At 37.4% G+C, this 27,728-nt stretch overlaps 1 protein-coding gene and 1 pseudogene across 6 annotated transcripts in view; one reads left to right on the top strand and one right to left on the bottom strand.

Annotated features, from left to right (window-relative positions):
- The window catches only part of ENTHD1 (ENTH domain containing 1), a 167,742-nt gene that overhangs the window by 119,136 nt on the left and 20,878 nt on the right, over window positions 1-27,728 (top strand). For 4 of the 6 annotated variants that reach the window (XM_054543490.2, XM_054543489.2, XM_054543488.2 and 1 more), the window contains 2 exons: window positions 10,555-10,626; window positions 10,810-10,941. In XM_054543490.2, the coding sequence (XP_054399465.1) occupies window positions 10,555-10,626; window positions 10,810-10,941 (204 nt within the window). Of the gene's footprint in view, window positions 1-10,554; window positions 10,942-27,728 lie in introns of all 6 variants that reach the window. The other 2 variants (XM_024239971.3, XM_054543487.2) reach the window with 1 other exon arrangement.
- Window positions 24,822-25,996, bottom strand: LOC103888976 (mitochondrial fission regulator 2-like; annotated as a pseudogene).

Genomic DNA, 27,728 nt, shown 5'->3' with positions numbered 1-27,728 from the left:
GAAAAAAGACAGTATTCATTGCAGTTCTCCATCAAATCTCCTCAAGTTCTTGTGGACTTCAGAAAAGTTTCCACAAATGCTGCATTATATATATTCAAGAAAGCATCTACCCAAAGCCGTCTTCCTGGGAGAAGGCAAGCAGCACAGATATACAGGCCAGCTGTGTGCTGACTCAACTCCATTCCCATTGCCACGGTCCTGCACCTCCAGGAGCAGCACCAGGGACAAATGGAGTGAGCCTGAGGGGAAATCGAGCCTCTTTACGGTTATGAACGTGTACACATCAAGCTGTTAGAATTGTTAGTAAAGAAAAACCTGGTGCAGCTGATTCTCCCATACTTTTTTGTTCCTTCTTTTATTCCCTTAGTAAATAACATTGATTTGGGATTTGGGAATCTGGGATTCTAGTTCTAGTTCTGCTCTTTAATCATTGTGTGATCCTGAGCAAGTCACTTGATCTCTGGGATCAAAGGGACTAAATAAAGACCTCTCCTTTCTCTACAGTTGAGTCCTTTAATGACCAAATCATCCAGCTTATGATTCATTGAACACACACTTATCAAGTGACTACAGGTATACTCTGCTAGTTGCCTATGGGTTGAACAAGTTGAATAGGATCTGTGACCTGAGGGATTTGCAGTACCCTATAGGTGACAGTTCTATAAACATATAAGAAGTTATAAATAATAAATTTGTTTACCCCTGTATTTCCAGAGCTTATAATAGTGTCTAAGACATCCTTGTACTTAGTATTTGTCAAATGAATGAATAATATTTGAAATAATGAAATCAATGAAAAATGTGAGTATTCACATTGTACTACGTAATAGCAGAGAAAATGGATTCATTTTAACGTGAAGGATAAAATATTTCACTAAGGAGGTTGTGTTTGAATGAGACCTTGAAGAATGAAACCATTTTTGATGGAGAAGAACGGTGAGGAAGAGGATATTCTAGGCTGAGGGAACAGCATGAGCAAAAACACAGAGGCATGGAAATGTATGTTTTTTTAAGGGACGTGAATCTGGAAGCTGAAAATCAGTTCGATATAAAGAGACGAGAAACATTTCAGACAAAAATATCAGCATGGGTGAAGGCTTAGTGCTGAGAGGGAGCATAGAATTTGAAGACTGAAAGAAGTATAGCTGGATCATACAGCTTTAGAATAGTAGCACAAGATGAGGCAAGAGAGATAAATGGGGACTAATTTATGCAGAGCCTTGTAAACCATGTTAAATAATTTGAAGAAGTATTGGGGAGAAATAACATCTGACTTTCATTTTAGAAAGGTCACTCTGGCTGGGCTGTGTAGAGTGGACTGAGGGGGCAAGCTGGAGAGACCTCTTAGAGGTTGTGGTAACAACCATAGTTCCAAAATAACCTGAGTGACTGGGAAGCAGATGGTCATATTAACAGAGGTAAAGCAAACACCCAAGGATGAGGAGGCTGGAGGATGATAAGACCTCCCTGAACACAACCATAGTTCCAAAATAACCTGAGTGACTGGGAAGCTGATGGTCATATTAACAGAGGTAAAGCAAACACCCAAGGATGAGGAGGCTGGAGGATGATAAGACCTCCCTGAACACAGAAATAGGTAGATATTTAGGGCTAAAAATCAGCAGAGGTCAGGGTTCAGGATTAAAATGTGTGAATTACTTGCCCACAGGTGACCATCTAGATCTAGTGTAAGTATAATAATAGATGACATCACCCTGGGAGATTGTAAAGGCAGAAGAGGAAAGTCAAGGACAGACTGTTTACATTTCACAAGAAATAGGGCCAGGAAGAATGTGGAGAAGATTGCCTAGACAGATAGGAGGAGAGCCAGCAAAGTTCGTTGGAGGCATCTGAAGAGGAATGAGTTTCAAAGAAATTGTCTTAAGATTTCAATTTCATTCTTTCTCATCAATCCTGTCTGTCAAGACGTCTGCCAGCCCTGGTTCCATCTATGTCTCTAGTTGAGCTCCTCTGCTCTCTGTGTGCGCTGTGCACTGGTAATGCTGAATGCTTTGTACCTGCCCTGCCACTACCACACAGCACATTGTGTACAGCCTTCATTTCTTTGCTGAAATTGTTCCCTTTACTTGGACATGTTTGCATCCTTCTTCTCTTGACTTTTTTCTCATGCTTTTAGCTTGGTTCAGACATCACTTGTTTGAATCTCTTACACGTCTTTATACCTCTAAACCTAAAACAATGCCTAAATTTCTAGTTGCTTAGTACTTGTTTTGGTATTAAATTAACCTTACAATCTGAATTATTTCATTGGTCTCCTAGTTTTCTTATTTCTATTATCTCCCAACCCCAGAGAATTGCAATTAAAGATACAGCAGTAATTTTCCTAAAGCATTATATCTGTCAGAATCTGGTCAGGAGACCAAAAAATACACCAGCTATGAGGTTAGCAGCTTTATTGAGGTATAATTACCATTCAATAAACTGTACATGCTTAAAATGTATAAATTTCTTCTTTGACCCATGGGTATTTGAAGTATGTTTTCTAAATTTCCAAATATTTAGGAGTTTCTTCTAAGTACATCGTTATTTCTACATTCAATTCCATCGTGTCCAGAGAACCTAATAGAAGGCTTTGGGCTTTTCAAGCTTATTGAGACTTAGTTTATGGTCCAGCACATGGGCCATCTCAGTGAATAGACCATATGTACTTGCACACTTGCAAAGAAAATGTGTTTCGTGCCATAGGAGCTTTATAAATGTCTATTAGGTCAAGGTGGTTGATGTTAAGTCTTCTAGATCCCCGCTGATATTTTGTCTACTTGTTTTATCAATCACTGAGCAAAGGGTGTTAAACTCTCTAAATATGACTTAGTTGGATTTGGCCAGTTCTTTCCTTAATTCTTGAGGTGGTTTTTTTTTTGTTTGTTTGTTTTTTGAGATGGGGTCTCACTATGTTACCCAGGCTGTTCTCAAATTCCTGGGCTCAAGCGATCCACCTGCTTTGGCCTCCCAAAATGCTGGGATTACAGGCATGAGCCACTGCATCTAGCTAGTTCTTTAATTCCGTCAGATTTTGCTTCATGTATTTTAAAGCACTGTTCTTAGGCATATATACATTTATGTTTGTATCTTCCAGATGATTGGCCCTTTTGTCATTATGAAATATCCCTTTTTACCTCTACTAATACCCCTGGTCTTAAAGTGTATTTTATCTGATAATATAGCCACTCAGCTTTCTTATACTTATCATTCCATGGTATATCTTTATAAAGCATTTACTTTCAACCCATTTGCAATTTTGTTTTTATAGGGTGTCTCTTGTATACAGCATATAATTAGATCTTTTTCATCCAGTCTGAATATTTGTGCCTGTTAATTGCATTTACTGTGGTTATTGAAATGGTTGGTTTTACAACTACTATTTTTCTATTACTTTCTCCTTGTTTTGTCGGTGTTTGGTTCCTCTGTTCCTACCTACCTTCCTTCTTTTGAGCTAAGTCAATAATTTTTAGAATTCCACTTTACCTATTAGTCTTGGTAGTTATACCAAGGGATTAAATTATACACCTTTAAGTATTCACGGTCTATTTAGAGTTACTTTTGTGTCACCATTGCATATAAAATATAAGAATATTGCAACCATATAGGTCTATTTACCATCTCATCATTTATGCTATAGTCCAGGGGTCCCCAACCCCTGGGCCACGGACTGGTACCAGTCTGTGACCTGTTAGGAACTGGGCCACACAGCAGGAGGTGAGAAGCAAGTGAGCTAGCACTGCCGCCTGAGCTCCGCCTCCTGTCAGATCAGCAGCGGCATTAGATTCTCATAGGAGCACCCTATTATGAACTGCAGTGCGAGGGATCTAGGTTGCACACTCCTTATGAGAATCTAATGCCACATGATCTGAGGTAAAACAGTTTCATCCCCAAACCATCCCCACCACACCCTGTTCTGTGGAAAAATTGTCTTCCACAAAACCAGTCCCTGGTGCCAAAAAGCTTGGGGACTGCTGCTATAGTCGTTTAAATTATATTTACATTTGTTATAACACTCCACACATATTGTTACATTTTTTAAACAGTTACATATATTTTTAAAAAATTAAGAGTAAAAACAATCTTTTACATTCTCCTATATATTTTCCATTTCTAGAACTCTTTATTTCTTCCCAAAGATCCAACTTTCCATCTGGTATACTTTGTCTTCAACCAGAAGTACTTCCATTAACAATTCTTGTTATAAAGTTTTACGGGCAATTCATTCTCTTAGTTTTTGTTTATTTTACAATGTTTTGATTTTGCCTTCAATTTTGAAGAATACTGTTGCTGGATATAGAACTCTGCATTGACAGTTTTTTTTTTCAGCATTAAAAAAAATGGTGTCATTCTGCTATCCTCTAGCCTCTGTTGTTTCTGATGAGAAGTCAGTCATCATTCATCTCATTCTTCTCTTATGTAGAATGGGTCATCTTTCTCTGGGTACTTTCAAGATTTTCATTTTTATGTTTGATTATCAGCAATTTGACTATGATGATAGCAGGTACGGTTTTCTCTGAGTTTTTTTGTTTGTTTATTTTATTTATTTATTTATTTATTTTTTACCAGATTTCGCCCCTTTCCAGTGCTGTGGTAGCTCCAAATCTTGTTTTCTGGTTCTTCAGGCCAGTTAAGACTGTGGTTTCAGCCCACTTTTAGCCAATTACTGTAGAGCTGGCTGGATTCAGGGTAGCAAGTCGGAAAAACAGCAAACTTCCCCAGTGTTCTCTGCCTTCTAACTCTTCTCCCTCTCCAGTTTCTGCCTATTTTTGGTCCCCCTCCTATGCCTTCAGGTTATTGGTTTCTTTATATTTTTTAATTTTCTGGCTGTTATCTACAGGAGAGTTGGTCCACTTGAAACTACTCTGCCATTATCACAAAAATATGATACAATACAGAGAATTTAACACAAAAACATTAAGTATTAAAAACTGAAAGGGCAAAAAAAAAGAGTACAGGTTAAGCACACCTAATCTGAAAATCCAAAATGCTCCAAAATCCAAAAATTTTTTAGCACTACATGATGCTCAAACATCATGCTCAAAGAAATGCTAGTTGTAGCATTTCAGATTTGGGATTTTCAGATTAGGGATGATCAGCTGGTAGTATAACGCAAATATTCCAAAGTCTGAAAAAGTCCAAAATCTAAAACACTTCTGGTCCCAAGCAATTCAGATAAGGGACACTCAGCCTGTACCAGGATATCATGGGTACAGGCTGATTTACTTGCATCCAAGGATATCATGGGTACAGGCAAATTACTTGCATCCAAGTCTGCCTTTTGGGGTATCCAAACTAAAACATGTTCAAATTGTTGCTGAGCAAATATATTCATGTTCCTTCATTTATTGGGAAGCTACAATTTTCTAGACACTGTGAAATCAAACTGGTAACTTACATTATTAGTTATTTTTATGTGTTTATCATACATATACCCATGGTATGATCAAGGTAGCAACTGCAGGGATAAGTCACCAGCCCAAACGCTGGAGGAGTTATTCAAATTTAGAAGCTTGAAGAAGGGGCTCTGTGGCGTGGTGACCCAGGCCTCTTAGGATGGGGTGCTGGTTGGCGGGTGCTAACATTAAGAGAGTATGATAAGGTTGCTTCTACAAGTGTTGGAAAAATGCAAACTGGCAAGAAAGCATTCTTTCTATCTTCTCCACTGATGGAGTGGAGAAGTGTTGCAAGGGTGTTGCAGTCAGGAGCAGAGGACAAACAGGAAGGAGCAAGTCTTATCTTTCTACTCTAACCTTCCCGTCTCCCTCTAGCACCTCTTGTTGGCAGCACCTAACAAAAAGCTAACTGGCAAAGTATGAACGTGGTATGTGGTGTCCCAGCTCCAGTATCACAAAGCAAGAGTATAGAAGGGTGTGAGTATGAAGCTGACACAGCAGCTCAGTAGCTGCCACAGCCCAACCATTGCCTACTCAGCATCATACACATTCTACACATATTTAAATTTCCAAGCAACAAAAACAACCCTCTTTGTCTACCTAACAAGATACAACTATCTTTGAATGAAGATGCTCTCCCCAAAACAAAGCCACAAAGTTCTCAGACCTTTGAGATACCCAGTCCCCAATTCCTAAAGCTTTCTGGAGTTATGTTGTGAGAATCAGTTTCCATCACATTGGCTTTCCCCTCTACAGGCATTTAGGTTTTGCTGCTTCTGCTCCTCCACAAACTTTTCCTTTTCACAAAATTTGTTGACATTTCTTATCTTTTGTTGTCTCTTCTGTTCTATTTCCCCTCTGGTTGGTGCCTTTTTATTCCACTTCTGTCATTTCGGTGGGTTTTGAGAAAGGAGGGGAGAGTGATTATATCTTGTAGCTGGTACTATTGATGCCCCACCCTATAGTCTCTTGGCCTTCCTCTGAGTCCTACTGCAGCCTTGGTGACCAGTTCCATTTACACTGAAAGTACCTGTATCTCTCTTCTTCTCCACCCAGGAGCTTTCTCCAGAGCCCTTAGACTTGTTCATCCTAAGTGCAGGGTAGCCTGGAAGTTGCAGAGATTTAATGCCCAGAGTCAACCCTCAACCAGTGATAGTTAAGAGTTATTGAAAAAATATTCCACCTTCTCATCCCTGGGAGGACAGTTCTGAGGCAACCCAACAGGAGTGGCTCTCATTTTCCCACAACAGTAACTTGCTTGTTAATATACTCTTTATTGACTTTTGTCCCTTCTTTGTTTTAACTTTCCCAGTCCCTCATTTGTGCTTCTTCAAATCACTGGCCAAATTACTTGCATCGAAGTCTGCCTTTTGGGGTATCCAAAATAACAAATGTTCAAGTTGTTGCTAAGCAAATATATTCATGTTCATTCATTTATTGGGAAGCTACAATTTTCTAGGCACTGTGAAATCGAACTGGTAATTTATATTATTAGTTATTTTTATGTGTTTATCATACATACACCTGTGTGTATATGTGTACATACACACAAGTTTGTGTGTGTATATGTGTACATACACACAAGTTTGTGTGTGTATATGTGTACATACACACAAGTTTGTGTGTGTATATGTGTACATACACACAAGTTTGTGTGTGTATATGTGTACATACACACATTTGTGTGTGTATATGTGTACATATACACATTTGTGTGTGTATATGTGTACATATACACAAGTTTGTGTGTGTATATGTGTACATATACACAAGTTTGTGTGTGTATATGTGTACATATACACAAGTTTGTGTGTGTATATGTATCTATCTATATATACATAATCCATACTTTGTTCATTGACAATAGGAATTCATTGTTCATTGGCATTAGTTCATCGACAATAGGAATTGTGACTTCCACTTGTGCATATCTCCTGCGTCTAATACAGTCCAGTATAAACAGTGGGTACTAACAATGATTTCTTGATGGACCATTCCTATTTTTAGGCGTCAAATACAATATACATTTTTATACAGAAAATCAACATATAAAGTTGATATTAAATAACTTATAAATTAAGATATAGTTAAATTTAACAAACATTGACACCTCCTATATGCAAAAGCATGATGCAGTTATAAAGTCAAAATGCAGGAACTTAATATGATATGTGATAGGCACTAAATAGCATATAATTAAGTGAAAAATTAGTTTATAGAAATATTACCTCAGAGAAGGGAGGGATTAAGATAGAGTGGTAGATATGATTGGAAATAGCTTCTAGAAGTAGTAGTTATTTGAGGAATAGTAGGGTTTAATAGGATTTAAATAGGTGGAGAAGAAGAGGGTATTCCAGGGTGGGGAATCAGTGGTGATGGTCAAGAGCCCTGTGTTAACATGGAGAATGAAGCTAAATGGACCTAAATGCTCATGGCATATGGAGTGACAGGGAGAATGGCCTGACTGAGGGTTTGTTTCCTGTTGAATAGCAACAGAAAGTAAGCAATGAAGGGCCTTTGAAACCCAAGGAATTTGGACTTTCTCACTGACACAAGAGGCAGTTTTTGAAGGATTTTCAAATATAAACTATAAAGTAGTAATTGAATTGGAGAGGAATAATTTGACGCATTGCATAGACAGCAGGGGTGGACGAAGGCTGATGGAAGAGAAACCTGGTACAACTTGCTTTCTAGAATCTTCACGACTCTTTAGCTTTCTGTATAAGTAAACATTTTTCTCTTTGAAATAATGTACTATCCATTTCAAATCATTATTTTTCATTTGGCTTCTTCTAAGTCATAGCATTTGATTCATTTAAAAAGTTAGCAACTTTAGCAAAAGTCCAACCAAAAGATTGCAGCCTGTTCTTCCTGGGCTATTGGGAAACGGGGTGGCTAGAAATGGAGTGACTTCTTTCTGGTTTGCTTCATTGAATTTTAAGGATTTGTTTATTTGTTTCATTTTAAACTTTTGTACTAAACCTTAAAATGGCAGCCATACAGACAACTTTATGCATCTCAATTTTGAGATTTAGATTAAGTATTGTGAATATTTTCATCAGAAAGTTCTGGTCATTCTGAAATGTCCTAGTTTAATATTGCTAAATTTTAAGATGATCTTATTACATATAGAGCAAAACATTTTTGTCTTGTTTTTCTCACATGTAAAATGAAAGTCAATGGAAAAATATTTAACTAAAATTCACTTTTAATGGATGCTTTGATGTAAATGTGGTGATATGCAAAGTCACTTTGAAATACCATAAATCTAGTAATCTAGTACTCAACTAGGAATATATTCGTTTGGGTTTTTTTTTTTTTTTTTTCCATAGAAATGGGGTCTCACAATGTTGCCCAGGCTGGTCTCAAACTCTTGGGCTCAAGTGATTTTCCCACCTCAGCCTCCCAGTAGCTGGGACTACAGGGACTGCGCCTGGCTTATAGTTAGTATTTTTAACAGTCTTTCAATCATCTAAATATAATTCGGTCATATGCAAATTAGGAATATTTTAGGAGAGGTTCTTTTCATCTACCTATTTCCTTTAATCATTATTAAGCAGTTAAACTATATTCAGTTTAGAAAAATGAAGGCGTTACTTTTTCTTTCATCTTTGTGCTTCAGTTTCCCTTGCACCCAATCAGCATTCATTGAACCTGTCCTCTGGGAATGGCACTGTTAGGTGCTGAGACACGAAGATGACTCCTTGTAAGGTCTCCTCAAGGAGACTTTTGTCAGGTAGGGGACAAGATAAATGAGATATGAAGTGTTATAATTACTCACAGAGCTTCAAACAGGACATGTGAAGACAGACAATAATAGGATAGGGTGAGGAAAGAAAAGGGTCAGGGCAAGCTTTAAAGAGAAAGTGATACTTGAATTGAGTTTTAAAAGATGAGAGGATGGAAGAAAAATGGAATTTCTGGTGAAGATAGCAATATAAGTTTCTTGAACTGTCTTAATTCTGTGTTACATACCAGCAGTATTTTTGCTAAGGCTAACCTCCAACTGCAGATGAAAATGAAAAGGAAGGTTTATAGAGACAAAGAAAAGTTTCTTTTCTTTAATAACTCAGAGCCCAAAAGTGATGAGGATAGCATATAAATGTGCATTCTGAAGTATTTTATGACATACATTGTGATGTATAATCACTCGATAGTGAATCACACAATTTCTGTGCCCTCTTTTGGGAGCTTCGAAAGATAGCCTCTTCCTTTGGCCCTCTTCTACCTCATTACGCTTCTCATTTCATGAACACAACCTCATAAAAATAACGATCTTTCTTTTCATATCCCAGTTCAGATGGAGCTGTTACAGAGCAAGCCCTGGCGCTGAGAGTGTTCCTAACAATTTGCATCTAGAAACTTGGACCAGATCTATAATGCATAGATTCAATAGACATTCCTAGATCAGGCCCACCTTAAGTTTCAGTTTCTTACAATTCCTTCAGTGTTTTCTATTTGTAATAAATATTGTTTGTTATATTCTAGGGACTATGTTATGTACTTCAGTGATATTAACCACTAGAATGGACAAAGATCTCCAACCCAGTGGAACTTACATTTTACTAATTGTCAGAACAGCTCTGAAAGATTGTTTCCTTTCTTCCGTATAGACAAAGCATTTATTAAAATTAAGCTTCTACCTAAAGTACTGAGTTTCTTTAATGTGCCTTGTATATAGAAACTGTGTGGAAGAAGACATTCTTTATTTTTGGGGAGAAAGCTTTTCTTTTTTTTTTTTTTTTTGGTAGCTGAGGGTTCTGTAAGGATAGACCAGTATGATGTGGCATATTTTCCCTAGTTTATCTTGTAAAAAAGATGAAAGTTGGAAAGTACTAAAAATATGGTGGTTTCAGCGACAGATAAGTGGGTGAAGGGAGAAATATTTAAAGACAAGTTATTTGAAGCTTTCCTTGCTTTGTGCTTCAGTGAGGAGAGAGGGAGAAGGCAGCTACCAAAATGACTAAGGCGTCAATTATAGCTTGGGTGTACTTTAAATAGGCAGAATATAGAAGCATAGTAAGAAAGCAGAAGGGCTAAATAGGAAAGAATTCTGTTATGACATTAAAAAATCCTATTTATTAAAAATGTAACAGATTTGAAATAGAGTATTTTCAGTTTTATTTTTTGATTATAGTTCTTATTTGTTCTTTTATAGATGCTGTGCCTACTCTCTCAGAAAATAGTCCATCTGGGGAGACAGATGTGAGTTTGGACAAGAGATCAGATGGTATCCTTACAAATACTATAACAGAAAACCTCTTGGAAACACCTTTAGAAAAGCAATCAGCTGCAGAAGGTCTTAAAACATTGACATTTTTACCAGCATGTTGGTCAAATAAAGAGGAGTTTATCAGCCCCAACTTAAGGGTATCAAAGTCAGATTCTTCTTTCCATAACCAGGCCTCTGTAGAAACACTCTATCTCTCTCCCTCATTCAAAATATTTGACCGAGTGAAGGAGATTGTAATCAACAAGGCCTACCAGAAACCAGCACAATCCAGCATTCAGATGGATGATAAAATCCTCAAGACAACCACACAGGGTGAGTCTACCAAAAAAAAAAAAAAAAAAACACAAAACAAAACAAAAAACCTCTTTTGAAGCATTATTTTACTTTTCTCTGCCTTCTGTCTCCTTTTTTGGTTCTCTCCTTTCACTTTTCATCAGTGATATTAAAATGTACATGTCATACACATACTTCTTAGTTAGGAAAGTACCCCTTTTATTAAAGGGCTAATAGATAATTCATCACCGTGGGTTCTGAGTCCTTGGTTGAATATATTACCATAAGTTCTGAGCAATTTTGGTGCAGACCAAATTAGAAGGAACTAGCATGAAGTAAGTGCTTTCTGTTAGACATGTAGGTTACTTATTAAGAGATTATATGAAAAAGAATTGGTTATTATGTATATTGGTGTATACACACACCCCCACATACACATGGGTGTACGTGTGTCCTTTTAAAAAGAGCTGTATACTGATTGCACAAAAGGGGCAGGGGATCTTGTCTTTTTTATATTATATGTTATATTTTTTATATTATAAAGATATAAAAAACATTAAGAAGATTGCAATATTGTTTAGACTGGGTAATAAAGGATAAAGCCAGTTGAGATTTCAGGTTATTGGCTCTCAGTTACTAAAGCCCCCATTATATAATTATGCTTTCTACTTTAAAGTTTACTAGTAAAAGAATAATTTTTTGTTTATGAATTTTTCAAAGACTAAGTAGTAGTTTTATTGGTTCTTACATATAATAGTGCTAACCAACTCATATAAATATAAAGCTTTTTAAATCTATTTATTTTTGTTAGAGACAGGGTCTTGTTCTGTTGCAATCAATGCAATCGTAGCTCACTGCAGCTTCAAACTCCTGGGCTCAAGCAATCCTTCCACCCCTCAGCCTTCCAAGTAGCTAGGACTACAGGTGCATGCCACTACACCTGGCTAATTTTGTGTGTGTGTGTGTGGAGGTGGGGTCTTGCTATGTTGCCCAGGTTGGTCTTGAACTCCTGGCCTCAAATGATCCTCCTGCCTCAGCCTCCCAAAGCTCTGGGATCACAGGCATGATCCACTGTGTCTGGCCAATACAAAGATTTTAATGTGAATCTTTTAAACAGACTCAAACCCAGATCAAAAGTACATATAAATATAAACAATGGAAGTCACCATATTGAAGTTAAAGAAATTTATATTGGTATTAGTGAGGTCAATGAGCAACAAAAGATTTTCCTTGGTGCTCTTTCAAGATTTTTTTGATATTGGATAGCCTAAAGGTAGTAAAACTGATTCTCAGTTTTGTCAACCAATTAACTTTTCTTCTGAGACTGCTGATGTGGAAACCTGTTAGTACTGGTTATAATGGCTCTGATGGCTTATGTGCCTGGCTGTCCCTGGGAAGTTGATACGTTTGGTTCTTTTATTTCATGAATACCACAAAAAGATCATTGAAAATACTTTTTGGTCGTTGTGAGTGTACCAAAATTTAGCAAGAAGTTCCTCTAAAACTGGTTAACAAGGAAAACTTTTTTGTCTGCTTATATTGGTCTAATTCTACTACCAAAAATAATTATTAAATCTAGGAAATTATTAAAAGCTGGTTTGAAGTCATCATCAAACAACCAAGTAGAAAATACATAATAGGTTAAGATCCCAGGGGGAAGGAAATTGAGATGAGTCCCTCAGTCACCTTAGTTTCCCCACCTTGAGTCATTTGCCAATTCTCAGAGCAAGATAATAGAAGCCAAATTAAAATCACAGGCGTAGGCTTTCCACAGTCTCACTGAGCTTGGGAGACATGGTAGGAGTTTGAGCTTTCAAGGTGTCAGGGACTTGAAGGGCCCGTATTCCAGAGGGAGGGAATCACAGAGAAGAAATCCTAAAAATCTTTCTGTCATTTCGAAACATTTGCCTACTGCTAAGCTACATGCGTTCAGGATGAGATGCCAAGAAACTAAATGGGAAGCAGCTTCTAAGAGGCCAGTGAGATATGCAGAGATTCTGATGATTCTGATGATACAAGGAAACAAATGTCAGAGTTCAGGATATAGCAAATGGGAGAAGCCATGAGAAACACTCCAGGCTTTCCACTGGGACCCCTGATAGGCTATACCCTAGGCCTCAGGACTATACTCTAGGAGTAAGAACAAATCAGAAGTTGAGCAGCCCTCACAAATACCATTAATAAAACCTATCTCACCTAGAGCAAAGTGATTGACTTGTATTCCATCTGCCTTCCAGAAGACAATTCAATCCTTTCCAGAGAGCTCTTAAAATTTTTCATTAAAAATTTTGACTTTCAACAAAAAGTTACCAAGCATACTAGGATATGAAAAAAACGGCCAGAAATATAGGAGAAAAGTAGACAACAGAAACAGATCCACAGTAATCTAGATTCTGAATGTATAAGATAGGTACTTTAAAATTATCATTAATATTAATATGATCAAGAAGACAGGAAAGATGAAGAATTTCATCAGAATACTAGTATCTATTTTAAAAATAAAATGGACCTGGTACAGTGACTCATGCCTGTAATCCCAGCACTTTGGGAGGCTAAGGCAGGGAGATTGCTTTGAGGCTAGGAGTTCAAGATAAGCCTGGGCAACATAGGGAGACCCCATCTCTACAAAAAAAAATATATATATATATAAGCCAGATGTGGTGGCATGTGCCTATAGTCCTAGCTTCCCTGGAGGCTGAGGCAGGAGGATCACTTGAGCCCAAGAGATTGAGGCTACAGTGAGCCATTATCATGCCACTGCACTTTAGCCTGGGTGACACAGTGAGATCCTGTGTCAAAAAAAAAAAAACAAATGAAAATTGTAGAGCTGAAAAATACAGTAGCTGAAATTAAGATTCTGAGGGTACTCTTCAGTCCTCATAGCCTGGAGTGTCAAAAGAGAGCTCAATTCTGGCAGGGAAGCTGGAAAGTTATGAATGAAAATCTAAAACAGAAGGAGACTCAGAAAGGGCAAACCTCATTATCTGTGTATAAACTCTTCCCAAATTCTTGACTGACCACTAAACTATACATATGTATGTACATACATACATACTGGGGTCTGGGGACCCCAGTGAGTCTGACCAGAAAAGAAAATCCTACTGGAAGCCGAAAGAACTGAGATGAGACTTCAGCTTCTGCTTACTGGAGGGCTGACAGTTTGAAAAGGCCAGGCAAGTTATCTTCCAACCAGAACAAAAATCAGTGCTCTTAAGAGGAGTATCACAGAATCCAGACACTTTACAAAGTATCATCCAAATGTCCAGTATAAAATTTTAAAAATCACTAGGCATTTGAAGAAATAGGAAAATATGGGTCATAATGAAGATATTAAGAGTCAGTAGAAACTGACCCTTAGATGACCCAGGTGTTGCAATTAGCAAATTCTAAAAGCAGCTATTACAAATCCATTTAAGAACTTAAAGTACTCACAACGAATGAATAGAAAGGAGCATCTCGGCAGGCAAATAACTGTAAAAAGGAATTAAATGGAAGTTCTGGAGCTGAAAGACAAATAATTAAAATGAAAATTTTACTGGAAGGGCTTAGCAGAAGATTAAAAATGAAAGAAAGAGCAAGTGAATTTGAAAATAGATTAATAGAAATAATCTAATCTGAAAAATGGAAAGAAAAAGATTAAAGAAAAAGAAACAGAGAGGCTCAGTCTTGTGAAACAGTGTCAAGAAGTCTGACATTGATGTAATTGGAGTTCTAAAAGGTGAGGAAAAGACATAGGGTCAGAAAAAATTATTTGAAAAGATAATGCTCAAACCGCTCCAAATGTGTGAAAGAAATAAACTTTCAGATCCAAAACGCTCAATGAATTTCAAACAGAATTAAAGAAAAAAACACTATGTCTGGACACATCATAGTTGGACAGCTGAATTCCAGAGACAAAATCTTGAAAGCAGCAAGAAGAATTATCATATTACATGCAGAGGACCAAGAATATGAATGACACCTGATTTTTCATCATAAGCAGTGTATACCAGGAGACAATGAAAAGTCATCTTGTAAATGTTAAATGACAAAACCTATTAACCCAGAATTCTATATCTAGCAGAACCAAAAAAATGAAGATGAAAACAGGACTTAATTCAAGTGAATAAAAACTGATCATCAGGGAATCCATACTACAAGAAACACCGAAGGAATATTTTCAGCCTAATGAGAAATTACGCTGGTTACCTGAATCTACAGAAAAGAATGATGAGCACTGGAAATGATAAATATGTGGATAAATATAAAATACTATGCATATTTCTTCTTCTAATTAAAAAGTACATGTAACTAAAGCAAAACTTATAATACTGTATTTTGGGGTTTAAAACATATGTAGATATATATTGCAACATAGTACCAAGAATGGAAAGTTCATGGAATTATACCATTGAAAGATTTCTATATTTTACATGAAATAGTACAATATTAACTATGATTAACTCATGATAAGTTAAGCATGCATATTTAATTACACTTGTAAAAAGGAAAGTGGTATAGCCAAAGTCCTGCTGAGGAATTAATATGGAATAGTAAAAATATATTCGATCAACACAAAAGAAGAAAGGAGGGACAAAAACAGACAAATAGAAGGCAGATAGCAAAATAGAAGACCTAAATCCAAGCATTTCAATAATTACATTAAATGGAAGTGGAATAAACTTTCCAATTAAGAGGAAGAGACTTTAGATTGGATAGAAAAGCAAGACTCAACTATATGCTATCTATGAGGGAAGTGCTTTAAATAGAAAGACATAAATTGATTGAAAGTAAAACAATTAAAAAATATGTACTATGCAAGCAGCATAATACAGTGGGAGTGGCTATATTAATACCAGACAAAATTGACTTCAAGACAAGGATTATTACTAAAGAAGGACATTTCATATTGATACATAGGCCAAAACATGAGGGATATATAGCAACTAAACATGTGTATGTACCTAATAAAAGAACTTCAAAAATACATGAAGCAAAAACTGACAGAATTATAGGGAGAAATTACACAAATCTGCAGTTTTAATTTGAGATGTTATTATTCTCAGCAATTGATAGAACTAGGCATAAAAATCCATGAGTATGTAGAAAGTATGAATAACTATTCAAAAACATTAACCTACTTCAAATCTCTAAATCACAACATCCAACCACTGCAGAATACATTATTTTTCTTTTTTTTAACATTCTTTTTCAAGTGCAAAATGAACATTCACCAAGAAAGAACACATACTGCATCATTAAAAACAAAAAGTATTTTGAAATAAAGTGTGGTATGAAAACAAACAAAAGGTAACAATAAATTTCAAAAGATTGAAATCTTTAAAAAGTATGGTCTCTGGCCATGGTAGAATTAAATTAGAAATTGGTAACAATGAAATACATAGAAGAACCCCAAATATTTGGAAATTTAGCGATATGCTTCTAAATAATCTATGAGTCAAAGAAGAAATCCGAAGAGGAATGAGAAAATATTTCAAACAATGATAATGAAAATCAAAAGTGAGATGCATTAAAACTAGTAGGAAATTGCTAGAGGGAAAATTACAGCTTTAAATGCTTATATAAGAAAGGAAGAATGCCTTAAAAATCAGTAATAGAAGGTTCTAACTTAAGATGCTTGGAAAAAAGGAACAAATTAAACCTAAAGTCAGTAAAAGGAAGTAAACAACAAAAATAGGAATAAATGAAATAAAAACAGATTAAAGGTGGCTCTTTAAAAAGGTTAAAATTTATAAACCCCTATTAAGACTGATCAAAAAAAAGATAATAATTACAAATTACCAATTCTAAGAATTAAAGATAGTATATAACTAAAAAACCTATAGATTACCAAAAGATTATGAGAGAGTATTATGAACAACGTTATGGCAATAGATTTGATGCCTTAGTTGAAATGGATAAGACAACTGGCTAAAACTGACCTGAGAAGACCTTTGTGTTTGTCAAATAAGCTGGGGAAAAAAGACGTATAGATACACACATATACACACACACACATACATATATTATCAAAAACACATCACAGAGAAAACCTCAGTTCCCTATAGTCTTACCAGTGAAGTCTAAGAAAGAAGTAATGATAATCATGTGCCAATTTTTTCAGAAAGTAGAAAAGGAAGGACTACCCAACTCATGTTATGAAGCTAGCATAATCTAATGCCAAAATCTGACAAAGACATTTCAAGAAAAGTAAATTATAGACCAATATTCCTCAAAAATTTACACAAATGTAGAAATCCTTAATAAAATATTAGCAAATCAAATCCAGCAACATAGAAAAATAATAATACATAATGACCAAGTGGGATTTTTCCCAGAATTATAAGGTTGGTTTGACATTTGAAAATCTGTAACCGTAATCTACCATATTAACAGAATCAGATGGAAATGATAAAATTATCTTGATTCATGCAGAAAAGCATTTGGCAAAATTCTACACTCATTTACAATCTTTAAAAAATTTAAGCAAACTATGAATAAGAGGGAACCTCCCTCAAGCTGATAAAGGGTATATATTTTTAAAGGGTATACTTTTTAGGCTAGATATGGTGGCTCACACCTGTAATCCCAGCACTTTGGGAAGCCAAGGCAGGAGGATCAGTTGAGGCCAGGAGTTCAAGATCAGACTGGTCAACATAGCGAGACCCTGTCTCTACAAAAAATTTAAAACATTAGCCAGGCATGGTGGCATGCACCTGTAATCCCAGCTTTTCAGGAGGCTGAGGTAGGAAGGTCACGAGCCCAAGAGTTTGAGGCTGCAGCGAGCTATGATTGCCCCACTGCACCCCAGCCTGGGCAACAGAGCAAGACCCCTGTCTCCAAAATAAATAAATAAATAAAATGTTTTTTAAAAAGCCCTAATATGTACTGCTGACATAATTAATGATAAAAGACTGAATGCATTACCACTCAGATCAGCAACAAAGAAAGGATGGCTGCTGTCACCGCTTTTATTCAACATTGTATTAGAGGTCTTAGGCAGTGCCGTTAGGCCAGAAAAATAAATAAAAGGCATATGTATTGGAAAGGAAGAAATAAAATGTTTTTATTTCAAGATGATAGGATTATCTGTGTGGAAGATCTCAAAGAGTCTGTCAAACAGGCTACTAGACCTAGTAAGCAAGTTTAGCAAGATTTCAGGATACAAAGTTAGCATAAAAAATGTATTGTCCCAACCTGGACAACTGTATTAGTCTGTTTTCACACTGCTATCAATAACTAAGAGTAGGTAATTTATAAAGGAAAGAAGTTTAGTTGACTCACAGTTCCTCATGGCTGGGGAGGCCTCAGGAAACTTAGAATCATGGTGGAAGGAGAAGCAGGCACCTTTTTCACAAGGTGGTAGGAGAGAGAGTGCATGAAGGAGGAACTGTCAAACACTTATAAAACCATCAGATCTCGTGAGAATTCACTCACTATCACGAGAACAGCATGGAGGAAACCACTCCATGATCCAGTCACCTCCCTCCCTTGACACGTGGGGAATACAATTCGAGATGAGATTTGGGTGGGGACACAGAGTCAAACCATACCAACAACATAGGGAGACCCTGTCCCTATTTTAAAATTTTTTCTTTTTTTTTTTTTTTTGAGATGGAGTTTCACTTTGTCACCCAAGCTGGAGTGCAGTTGGGTGATCTCGGCTCACTGCAACCTCTACCTCCTGGATTCAAGTGATTCTCCTGCCTCAGCCTTCTGAGTAGCTGGGATTACAGGCACGCGCCACCATGCCCAGCTAATTTTTGTATTTTTAGTAGAGAAGGGGTTTTGCCATATTGACCAGGCTGGTTGAACTGCACCTGGCCAAAAATTTTTATTTATTTTTTTTTATTTAGCCTGGCATGGTGGTGCACACCTTGTGGTCCCAGCTCCTTGGGAGGCTGAGGTGGGAGGATCGCTTGAGCCCAGGAGTTCAAAGCTGCGGTGAGCTATGATTGCACCACTGGACTCCAGCTTGGGCAACAGAGTGAGACCCTATCTCAAAAAACAAACAACAATAATAAATAATTAGAAATTGAAATTAAAACAGTATCATTTACAGTAGCATTTTTAAAAAACAAAATACTTAACAAAAGACATGTAAGACCTCTGCAGTGAAAACTATGAAACATTTCTGAGAGCAATTAAAGACCTAAATAAGTTGAGAAGATACACAGTGTTCATGGATTGGAAGACTCAGTATTGTTAAGATGTAATTTTTCTCCAAATAGCTCTGCAGATTCAATGCAGTCCCAGAAGGCTTTTTTTTTTTTTTTGGTAGAAATTGACAAGCTGAATCTTACATTTAAATGTAAATACAAAGTATCTAGAATAGCCAAAACAATCCTGAAAGCAAAAGAACAAAGTTGGAGGACTCCTACTACCTAATTTCAAGTCTTACCATAAAGCTATAGTAATCAAAATAGTGTGATATTGTCTCTACTGTACATATATTTTTGTATTATTTTTATAAATACTTTGAAGCTTTTATAAATGTTGAAATATTGACCTTCTGATTGAAATTTCTTGAACATCAGGTAAGGTGATTGGTTGAATAATAGAACAATATTTTTCTCCAATCATTGCTGTGGTACTTAACTTGCTTATGTAATTGCTTAACTATAATATTTTAACATTGATTTGTAAAAATATATGTGTGTGTGACCAGGCACCGTGGCTCACGCCTGTAATCTCAGCACTTTGGGAGGCCAAGGCAGGAGGATCACTTGAGGTCAGGAGTTCAAGACCAGCCTGGTCAACATACTGAAAGCTTGTGTCTACTAAAAATACAAAAATTAGCCAGGTGTGGTGACATGCCTGTAATCCCAGCTACTGAGGAGGCTGAGGCAGGAGAATCACTTGAACCTGGGAGGCGGAGGTTGCAGTGAGCCCAGATCATGCCACTACACTCCATCCTGGGTGACAGAGTGAGACTGTCTCTGAAAAAATGTGTGTGTGTGTGTGTGTGTGTGTGTGTGTATGAGAGAGAGAGAGACAGAGACATTGATAGGTTTAACAACATTTAACAAATTCTTAATAGGGTGAAATACAGTATTTCTCTGTTGATAAATTAAGGCCAAATTATTTCAGAATTGGTCAGAGCATGGCTTGGCTCCATGACAGAGGGCCACAATTTGAAAGTTGCCTAGTTCCTCACAAGAGGCAGCATGAGCCTGATAGGAGAGGATGGCAAAGCTCCCAGTCCTAGAGGGAGATTGGAGAATAAATCGAATGTCCCTGTAAACCTCACCATAAATTCAAGCTAGGCTCCTACTTGGATGAATAGCATAGTTGCTGATAGCACAGGCTCTGGAGTGAGACTGCTTGGGATCATAATCCCAGCCCAACCACTAAATGTGCAACCTTAGGCAAGACACCTGACCTCTTGCAGGTCAGTATCTTCATCTATAGAACAAAGATAATGATGGAACTACCACATTGAGATATTGTGGGGATTTCATAAATTTACAAATGCAAAGTGTGTAGAGTGGAACCTGGTGAATAGGATAAGTGTAATATAAAATTTGCTATTATTTTTCAAGTGTACATATTTTTAATTCCACCTTTAGAACTGCAGAACCTCAGTCCCATCCTAACCCTCAAAATCCTCTCTAGTTTTTTCCAAAAGTACCCAGGAGTTTCTCATTTTATGCTCAGGAACAAATAAATGCCTATCCTTCCAGAAAGGGCATTCCAAGCAAAGGAATAACCAAGCAAAGAGATTCTGGGGAGCTCCAGTTCTCCATCAAGCAGCTGGAGTAGTTTGATCACTAGTACTCCCCAAATTAAACAGTGGACTGATCACCATGTTCTTCAAGCCCTGGGAAGCCTAGCTTCTGCCTCTCTAACCAGCCCGACATTTTCTCAATTTGTCAGATAAACCATCTTGCTTCACCATGGTTGTTCCCTTTGACCAGAACACTCCCGGCCCACCCCTTCCCCTGGTTCACTCCTACTCATCCTTCAGAGGTCAGCTCGAATATCACTTCTTTAAGATTTCCTAACCTCCTAGGGTATTTCAAATCCCCCTAACCATATGCTATCTTAGTACCCTATAATTATCCTCATCACACTGTCATTCTAGTTGACTACATATTTACTAAGTTATTTAATATATTAATATTTCTTCCCAACCGAAATGTCATCTTCATGAAAGAAGAGACTGTGTCTGCCGTTTCTTATTGCATCCCCAGCAGCAAACACAGTAGCTTGCACATAGTCAGTATTCAATATTTAATAAGTGAACCAAAGGCAGCTTAGTAAAGCAGAAGTGGAAAGTGTGCATGAAGAAGTGGTAGAAGAAAACACTGGAAAATTAAGCCAGACAGATGATAGGAGTTATGTGTGCCAGGTTAAGAAATTTAGACTTTAATTTGAAGACAGTGCTGGTCACTAAAGGTCTTAAGCTAGGCTAATGACCTTGTTTTAGGAATGCGAAATGCTGATCTGGCCGGTGAAATTGGAGGTGAGGAACACTTCAAAGGCTGTTGTAGAAAACCAGGTGAGAGGTGTTAGACAATAGAGGGTGAGGTAGAGGGAGATAGCCAGGAGCCTTAGGTGGATCACGATCTGAGAGAGGTGAACTAGAGTCAAGAATCCAGAAAGAAAGAGACTCACTCCATCTGGAAGGCCTGTAAGGAAGGAGGAAAAAGGATGTGTCAGATGTGAGGGAAGGGTTTGTTGTTACTGCTTGTTATTTTTCAAAAATAAGATGTATTGAGCCTTTGTGTGCCACACACTGTGAGTAATGGCCTCAGTTTCTTCTCATCAGAGGTCATATGCCAAGCCTGAGGGATGTGGAGTGGTATAGGGACCATGAAGAGAATGCTTAGGTTTAGAACAGACACCGTAGAGAATGGAAGGAGGAGCTGGCAAGACGCTGGGACAGCGTGATTGGTGCCACCCTAGTGTGCAGAGGCCTGTGGTTTTCTCCAGCGGGACCGAGCAGCTTGGGCACAGGAATGAAAAGGGTGGATATTTAAATCAAAATAGAATTAGGGCAGTGGGTGGCAAACTACAGCCTCTGGGCCAAATCTGGCTCACTGCCTGTTTGGTAAATAAAGTTTTATTAGAATACAACCATGCTAATTTGCTGTTTTTGCGCTGCAACAGGCAGAGTTGAATAACTGCCACAGAGACTATATGTCCCACAAAGCCCAAAATATTTGCTATCTGGTCCTTTACAAAAATGGTTTGCTGACCCCTGGATTACAAGTTAGCAGGTAAGGCAGAATACATGGCAGCAAGGGAGTGGCAAGAAAGTGCTTGAAGGGGTGCAGAATGGGGATCTAGACTGGTTAAGAAAGGAAGCAAAGCCAGGCAGGCGTTGAGAGAGTGGGAGAAAATAAGAGGATTTTCATTGCATCTGTTTTCTCAGTGAGGCCAAAGTATCAATACATTAAAAAGAATGGGAGAGCTGGAAGTAAGCAAGAAGAAAAGTAATTTTGGAAAACAGGTTTCAGAGGAGGGCAGTCCTCAGTGATGACATGTTCTAGGGACTACTCAGAGGAATGGCTGAAGGTCATTGTGGTGAGGAATTCAAGAAACAGTGAGGCCAGGATGGATGGCTAGTCTCCATGGACATTGGCATCACTCAGGGTGATGGAGAATAGAGAAGATAGTGTCTGTGTTCCAGTTTTGTTTTAAGAAGTATTTGTTTATATGAAGGGTCCAGGTCTGGCATTATAACCTTTTCGGAGATAATGAATCAGGAAAATTAAAAAATTCCTGCACGCTCATATTTTAGTGGATCTCAACTATCAGGAAAGTGAAGGCAGCCACCTAATACACCTTAATATTTGTACCAAATGAGAGGGATGTATTTGCTTCTGCAACCTCATTTGATCTTGATACTAAATAACTCTGTTCCTGGAACAGCTCATTTCTTCCCCTCAGTTTAAATTTTAAGTTATTTATCTGTAGCTCAAACTATTCTTTCAAGTTATTAGATACTTGATCATGTACACAAAAAAAGGAGGAGGAAGCTAGTAGATTCTTGGAAGCTAGAAATGGTGGCAGACAGCCTTCATTATATTCTCATAAGCCACAGTTATAGTAAGTATGTTCAGCTACACTGGTCTTGGCTTTCTAATTTTTTTGGAGGAAAAAATTCAGTATTCTACACTTTCTCATATTGGATAGTGGTAGGCATTGTCACTGCCTTCATCCTTTTTTCCTATCCAATTGGCTTTGTTTTTTACCATGGTCTTCACTAGTAGTTGTTCTAGATACCTGTTTTTCAGTCCACCTTTGAAAGTGAAAGAAATCAAACTTAACACACACACACAAGACCTATTAACCATGCACTTTTCCTTTTTGTGTGTAAAAGGCTTCAGAGCCAGAAATTGAGGAAAATGGTAGAAAACAGTTCTGCAAAGTGTCTTGGCAAAGCCTGAGTTACTGGTCAGGCTGGCTCAGAAGCACCGTGCAAAGTAGAGTTGAAGGCAGCCTTCATCATCCCTCCAGAGAGGCAGCCCCAGCAACTCTTGTAGTATACATCTCCTGCCTGCTGTTTCACAGGCAAAAAACCACACCTATTTAATTTTCAAAACTTATACTTTATAAGTAAGTGAGAAAACTCATCTTTAATCCAATTTTCCCAATAAAAATTTAGCATAAATGATTAAGAGTTTTCCTAAGTCTATTATTTTATGTAGCATATTTATAATGACATTAAATTTCCAAATGTTACACTTTTTAAAAATTGAAATCTAATTAACATACCATAAAATGCATCCTTTTAAAATGTATGATTTAGTAGCTTTTAGCGTATTCTCAGTTGTGAAATCATCACCACTAATTCAGAAACACTTTCATCACGGCTAGAAGTCCTACACTCATTAGCAGTCACTCCCCATTCTTCCTTCCCTCTAACTCCCGTCAACTGCAGATCTTGTTGTCTCTATGTATTTGCCTATTCTAAACATTTCATATAAATGGAATCATGTAATATGTGGCCTTTTGTGTCTGGCTTATTTCACTTAGCCTAGTATTTTCAAGATTCATCCATGTTGTAACATATATCAGTACTTCATTGCTTTTTATGGCTAATTCCATTGTAACAAGATATATATAGATACAGATAGATAGATAGAAAAATAGAATATAGTATATAGTGTACCAAAAAGTATATAGTATACCAAAAAGTATATCTATTTCTCTCTCTTCTATAGAGATCTGTCTCTCTTCTATAGAAAGAGAGAGAAATAAAGCTTTCTCTCTTCTACAGAGAGAGAGAAATAGATATGCTTTTGGCTATTACAAATAATTCTGCTACAAACATTTGTGTAAGATGTTACATTTTTTAAGGCTCATTTATTATACACTCTACAAAAGAACAGAGTATAAATGTAGTAAAGGACAAAGGAAACAAAAATGACAGGCATACACATTTACATAGCAAGTATGGACAAAACTTGTCAAGATTCTTTAAATACTTCTACTTTTAACATTTAACAGTCAAAATCAGTTTCTACACATAATTTATTATCTCAGCAAGAAGTTTTAGAAGACTCAACCTATGTGATTCAAACTATGACTGTCTTAATGAAAAAAGTTTAATTTTATCCTCTTTGAAAATCTCCAAATTTCTGAAGCCAAGTAAACCAGATCAGTAACAATTTTTAAAAGATTCAAAGGCTTTTAAGCCTATGACTTCTTAGGAAGTCATAAATGCTTAGAAAAATTATTCAAAGTATGTATTCAGCTTGTAATTACATTAACATGCAAGAAAAAAATCCGTACATCTAATTATCATCAGTAGCCAGTTAATTGCTGGATCTTCCAAAACCAGAGACAAGTCTTCTTAAGAATCAAGGCTTTTCAGACCTCTCCACTAATACACTGCAGTATGCAGACTTTGTTTAACTTCGTTTAACAGAAGAGAAGATCCTTTGAAGTGTAGTGGAAGACAGGCTGACATATTTCTGTGGTCTCTCCTTCTAAGTGTAGACACAGCTTTTGTTGCTGATACCTTGGTCAACAGCCTTTGTGCTTATCAGTTCTTCCTTAGTTCACTGTCCTTCTGACTGAGAAATGTGATGTCCAAACGTTGAAGTTTCTGGACAAGAAAATGGAGAAGGCTCCTAAGATCTATTTTCTGTCTCAAATGAATCATCTTTTTGAAATGCAAATTTCTGCTTAAGTGCTTGAGACGTTAAAGACACCGGATCCCAATAGGAATTTTTTATTTTCCTCTTATGAATGGGTCTGCCACCAGGTGACTGTTCAACTGCACAGAGCTTCACTTCATTTATGTCCTCTAGAACATCCAACATGTTTAGAACATCTTTATTTCTGTGGCTTTTTGGATGATGACTATACTAGCACCTGGGTGCTGTTTGTTCATTTCAGTAGCTGGATTATCTGAGTCACAAATATTATCAGTTCCTAGTTGTATGGGAAGAAAACATGGAAGCTAGAGAGAAGAAAACTGAGGAGGAAGTGGTAGTGGAGGAGGAGAAGAAAGCATTGAACTTGGAAACTGATTTTTATTATGTTAAGGCTCATTATACACTCTACAAAGGAACAGAGTATAAATGTAGTAAAGAACAAATATATATGTGTGACTCCCCACTCAGCTGAACAGCCCCTGATGACGGCATTTGTCCCAAACTAATGGGCCCATCATTCAAGCCAAAGGAACTAGAATTTGTAGTATTTTTCAGTTCCTGCATTTCCACAATTGCAGGAATCTGAGAGTGAAGAAAAGTTAGCTCATCTTCAAGGGCACCTATTTTTTTTTAATTGCAGCTTCATTTACAAGCAGATCATTTTTCACTGGTTTGTTGTGTTTTAGAGCAGATGACAGTGGATCCCAAACTAGTTGCAAAGGATGGACACATTCTATTTTCTCTTCATTTTTCCATATACTATTTTGAAATCTGAGAAAACTGGCTTCCTCGACATTTGCCACACACAAAATATCAGCAAAAGATGGAACAATAGATCCAGAATTATCAGAGTCTACAGAGTTCAAGAACTGGATCAACTCAAAACTGTGCCTTCAACAAGGTTCTAACAGAAGCATTTTCTCATTAATATGAACAGTATTCCTAGTTGATCCATAGTCTTTATTTTCCCAAATCAGCAAAACCTGATCTATAGGAACGCCAGAATATTCACTATGAGAGACACTGATGAAGCAAATACAGAAGCCAATTCAAGGAAGCATTGTCAGTTTCCTGGTACCTTTCTCTGAAGCTGGCCTTCCGGCAACTACCAGAATGGCAAATGGAGGGCATTATGAAATCCTGTCTCGGAATCCTCCATTGAAAAGGCACTGATCCTGGTCCAGGAGTACGCAGACATCAACCTGGTGTCTGCTCGCACACCTTGGCTTGCAGGCCACAGGCAGTAACGAAGACCTCACTGAGGGGTGTGAGATCGACCTGGTGCCCAGCCCTGGAACCCCTCGCTCAGCCAGGGTAACTCCCTAGGAGGCATGATTGCCTCCTTCTGTTCCCAGCCAACCTATCACTGGTCCCGAGGACAGGATCACTTAGTGTTACATTTTAAACCATTGAACAAAATCAGAATATTTTAATTTGTATATAGTTAACTTGACAGACATTGTATGTCAGCTAGGAAGACTGAAAGAGGTGAATTGGAGAATGACAAAAACTTCTGTTTTACAGTGAACTATTTAAAGTGTTTAGTTGACCAAAGACCTTCTGCTTACAGAAAGATTTATATCTCTAGCTCATAAGAGTTTTTAATTATTTCTAGAAATTTCTCATTTTATTTTTGCAGCACAGTTCTAAATGCTTTTAAAAATGGAAAGTTTTAATATCACGATTAACTGGTCCAATATTATTTATGAGTATAATAAGTTAAAGTTAACATATCAGCATTTGGAATAATTTTATCAGGGCTATCTTCAAGCAAGCCCAACATTAATTGGTGTGCATATATCACACAATGAGATTTTAAAATACAGCGATTTATTGTAGCTTATTTCGGTTCTGCTGAGTAGACTGTGTGAATGTTAACAAGAGACCCAAATAACTTCTGTAGTGAGCCTGGGCAGGAGAACTAAATGGGCAGTGAGGATGCACCCTGGAGAGCAGCTTGAGGTATGTGTACAGCTGTGGAGTGTTTGGAAACAAAAGTAAATTGGTATGCGGCAATTATAGATGAAGTGGCTTTTTATAAGCAAAAGCATCATGTAGCCTATGACTCAAAGCTGCAAAACTGTAAACAATGATAAGCGATTTCGTCAGCAGTCATAGTCATAAGGCAAAAGAAAGGTAGCTAAATAGTAGAAAGCAGTGGGTCCCAGACTTTAGCATGCCTCAGAAACACCTGGCAGCTTGTTACAACTTAGTTTTCTGGGCCCAACCCCCCAGTTTCTGATTTAGTAGATCTGGGACCCAAGAAATTCATTACTGACAAATTCCCAGGTGATGCTACTGCAGTCACATTTTGAGAACCACTGGCATCAAGTTAAATACCAGGTTTTTTAGTCATAGCATATATATGTGACTAACCTAACTGCGTATCTAAATATATACGATAACATGGGGGCCAGGCTCAGTGGCTCACGCCTGTAATCCCAGCACTTTGGGAGGCCGAAGCGGGTGGATCACGAGGTCAGGAGATTGAGACCATCCTGGCTAACACAGTGAAACCCTGTCTCTACTAAAAATACAAAAAAAAAATTAGCCGGGCGTGGTGACGGGCACCTGTAGTCCCAGCTACTCGGCAGGTGGAGGCAGAAGAATGGTGTGAACCCAGGCGCGGAGCTTGCAGTGGGCCGAGATCGCGCCACTGCATTCCAGCCTGGACGACAGAGCGAGACTCCGTCTCAAAAAAAAAAAAAAAAAAGATATTAATATTTGACTCAAATA

This window comes from Pongo abelii, chromosome 23, assembly GCF_028885655.2.
Source record: "Pongo abelii isolate AG06213 chromosome 23, NHGRI_mPonAbe1-v2.0_pri, whole genome shotgun sequence".
NCBI classification, from domain to species: domain Eukaryota; kingdom Metazoa; phylum Chordata; class Mammalia; order Primates; family Hominidae; genus Pongo; species Pongo abelii.
The sequence above is the reverse complement of the archived record's forward strand: the minus strand, read 5'-3'. Positions and strand labels throughout refer to the sequence as shown.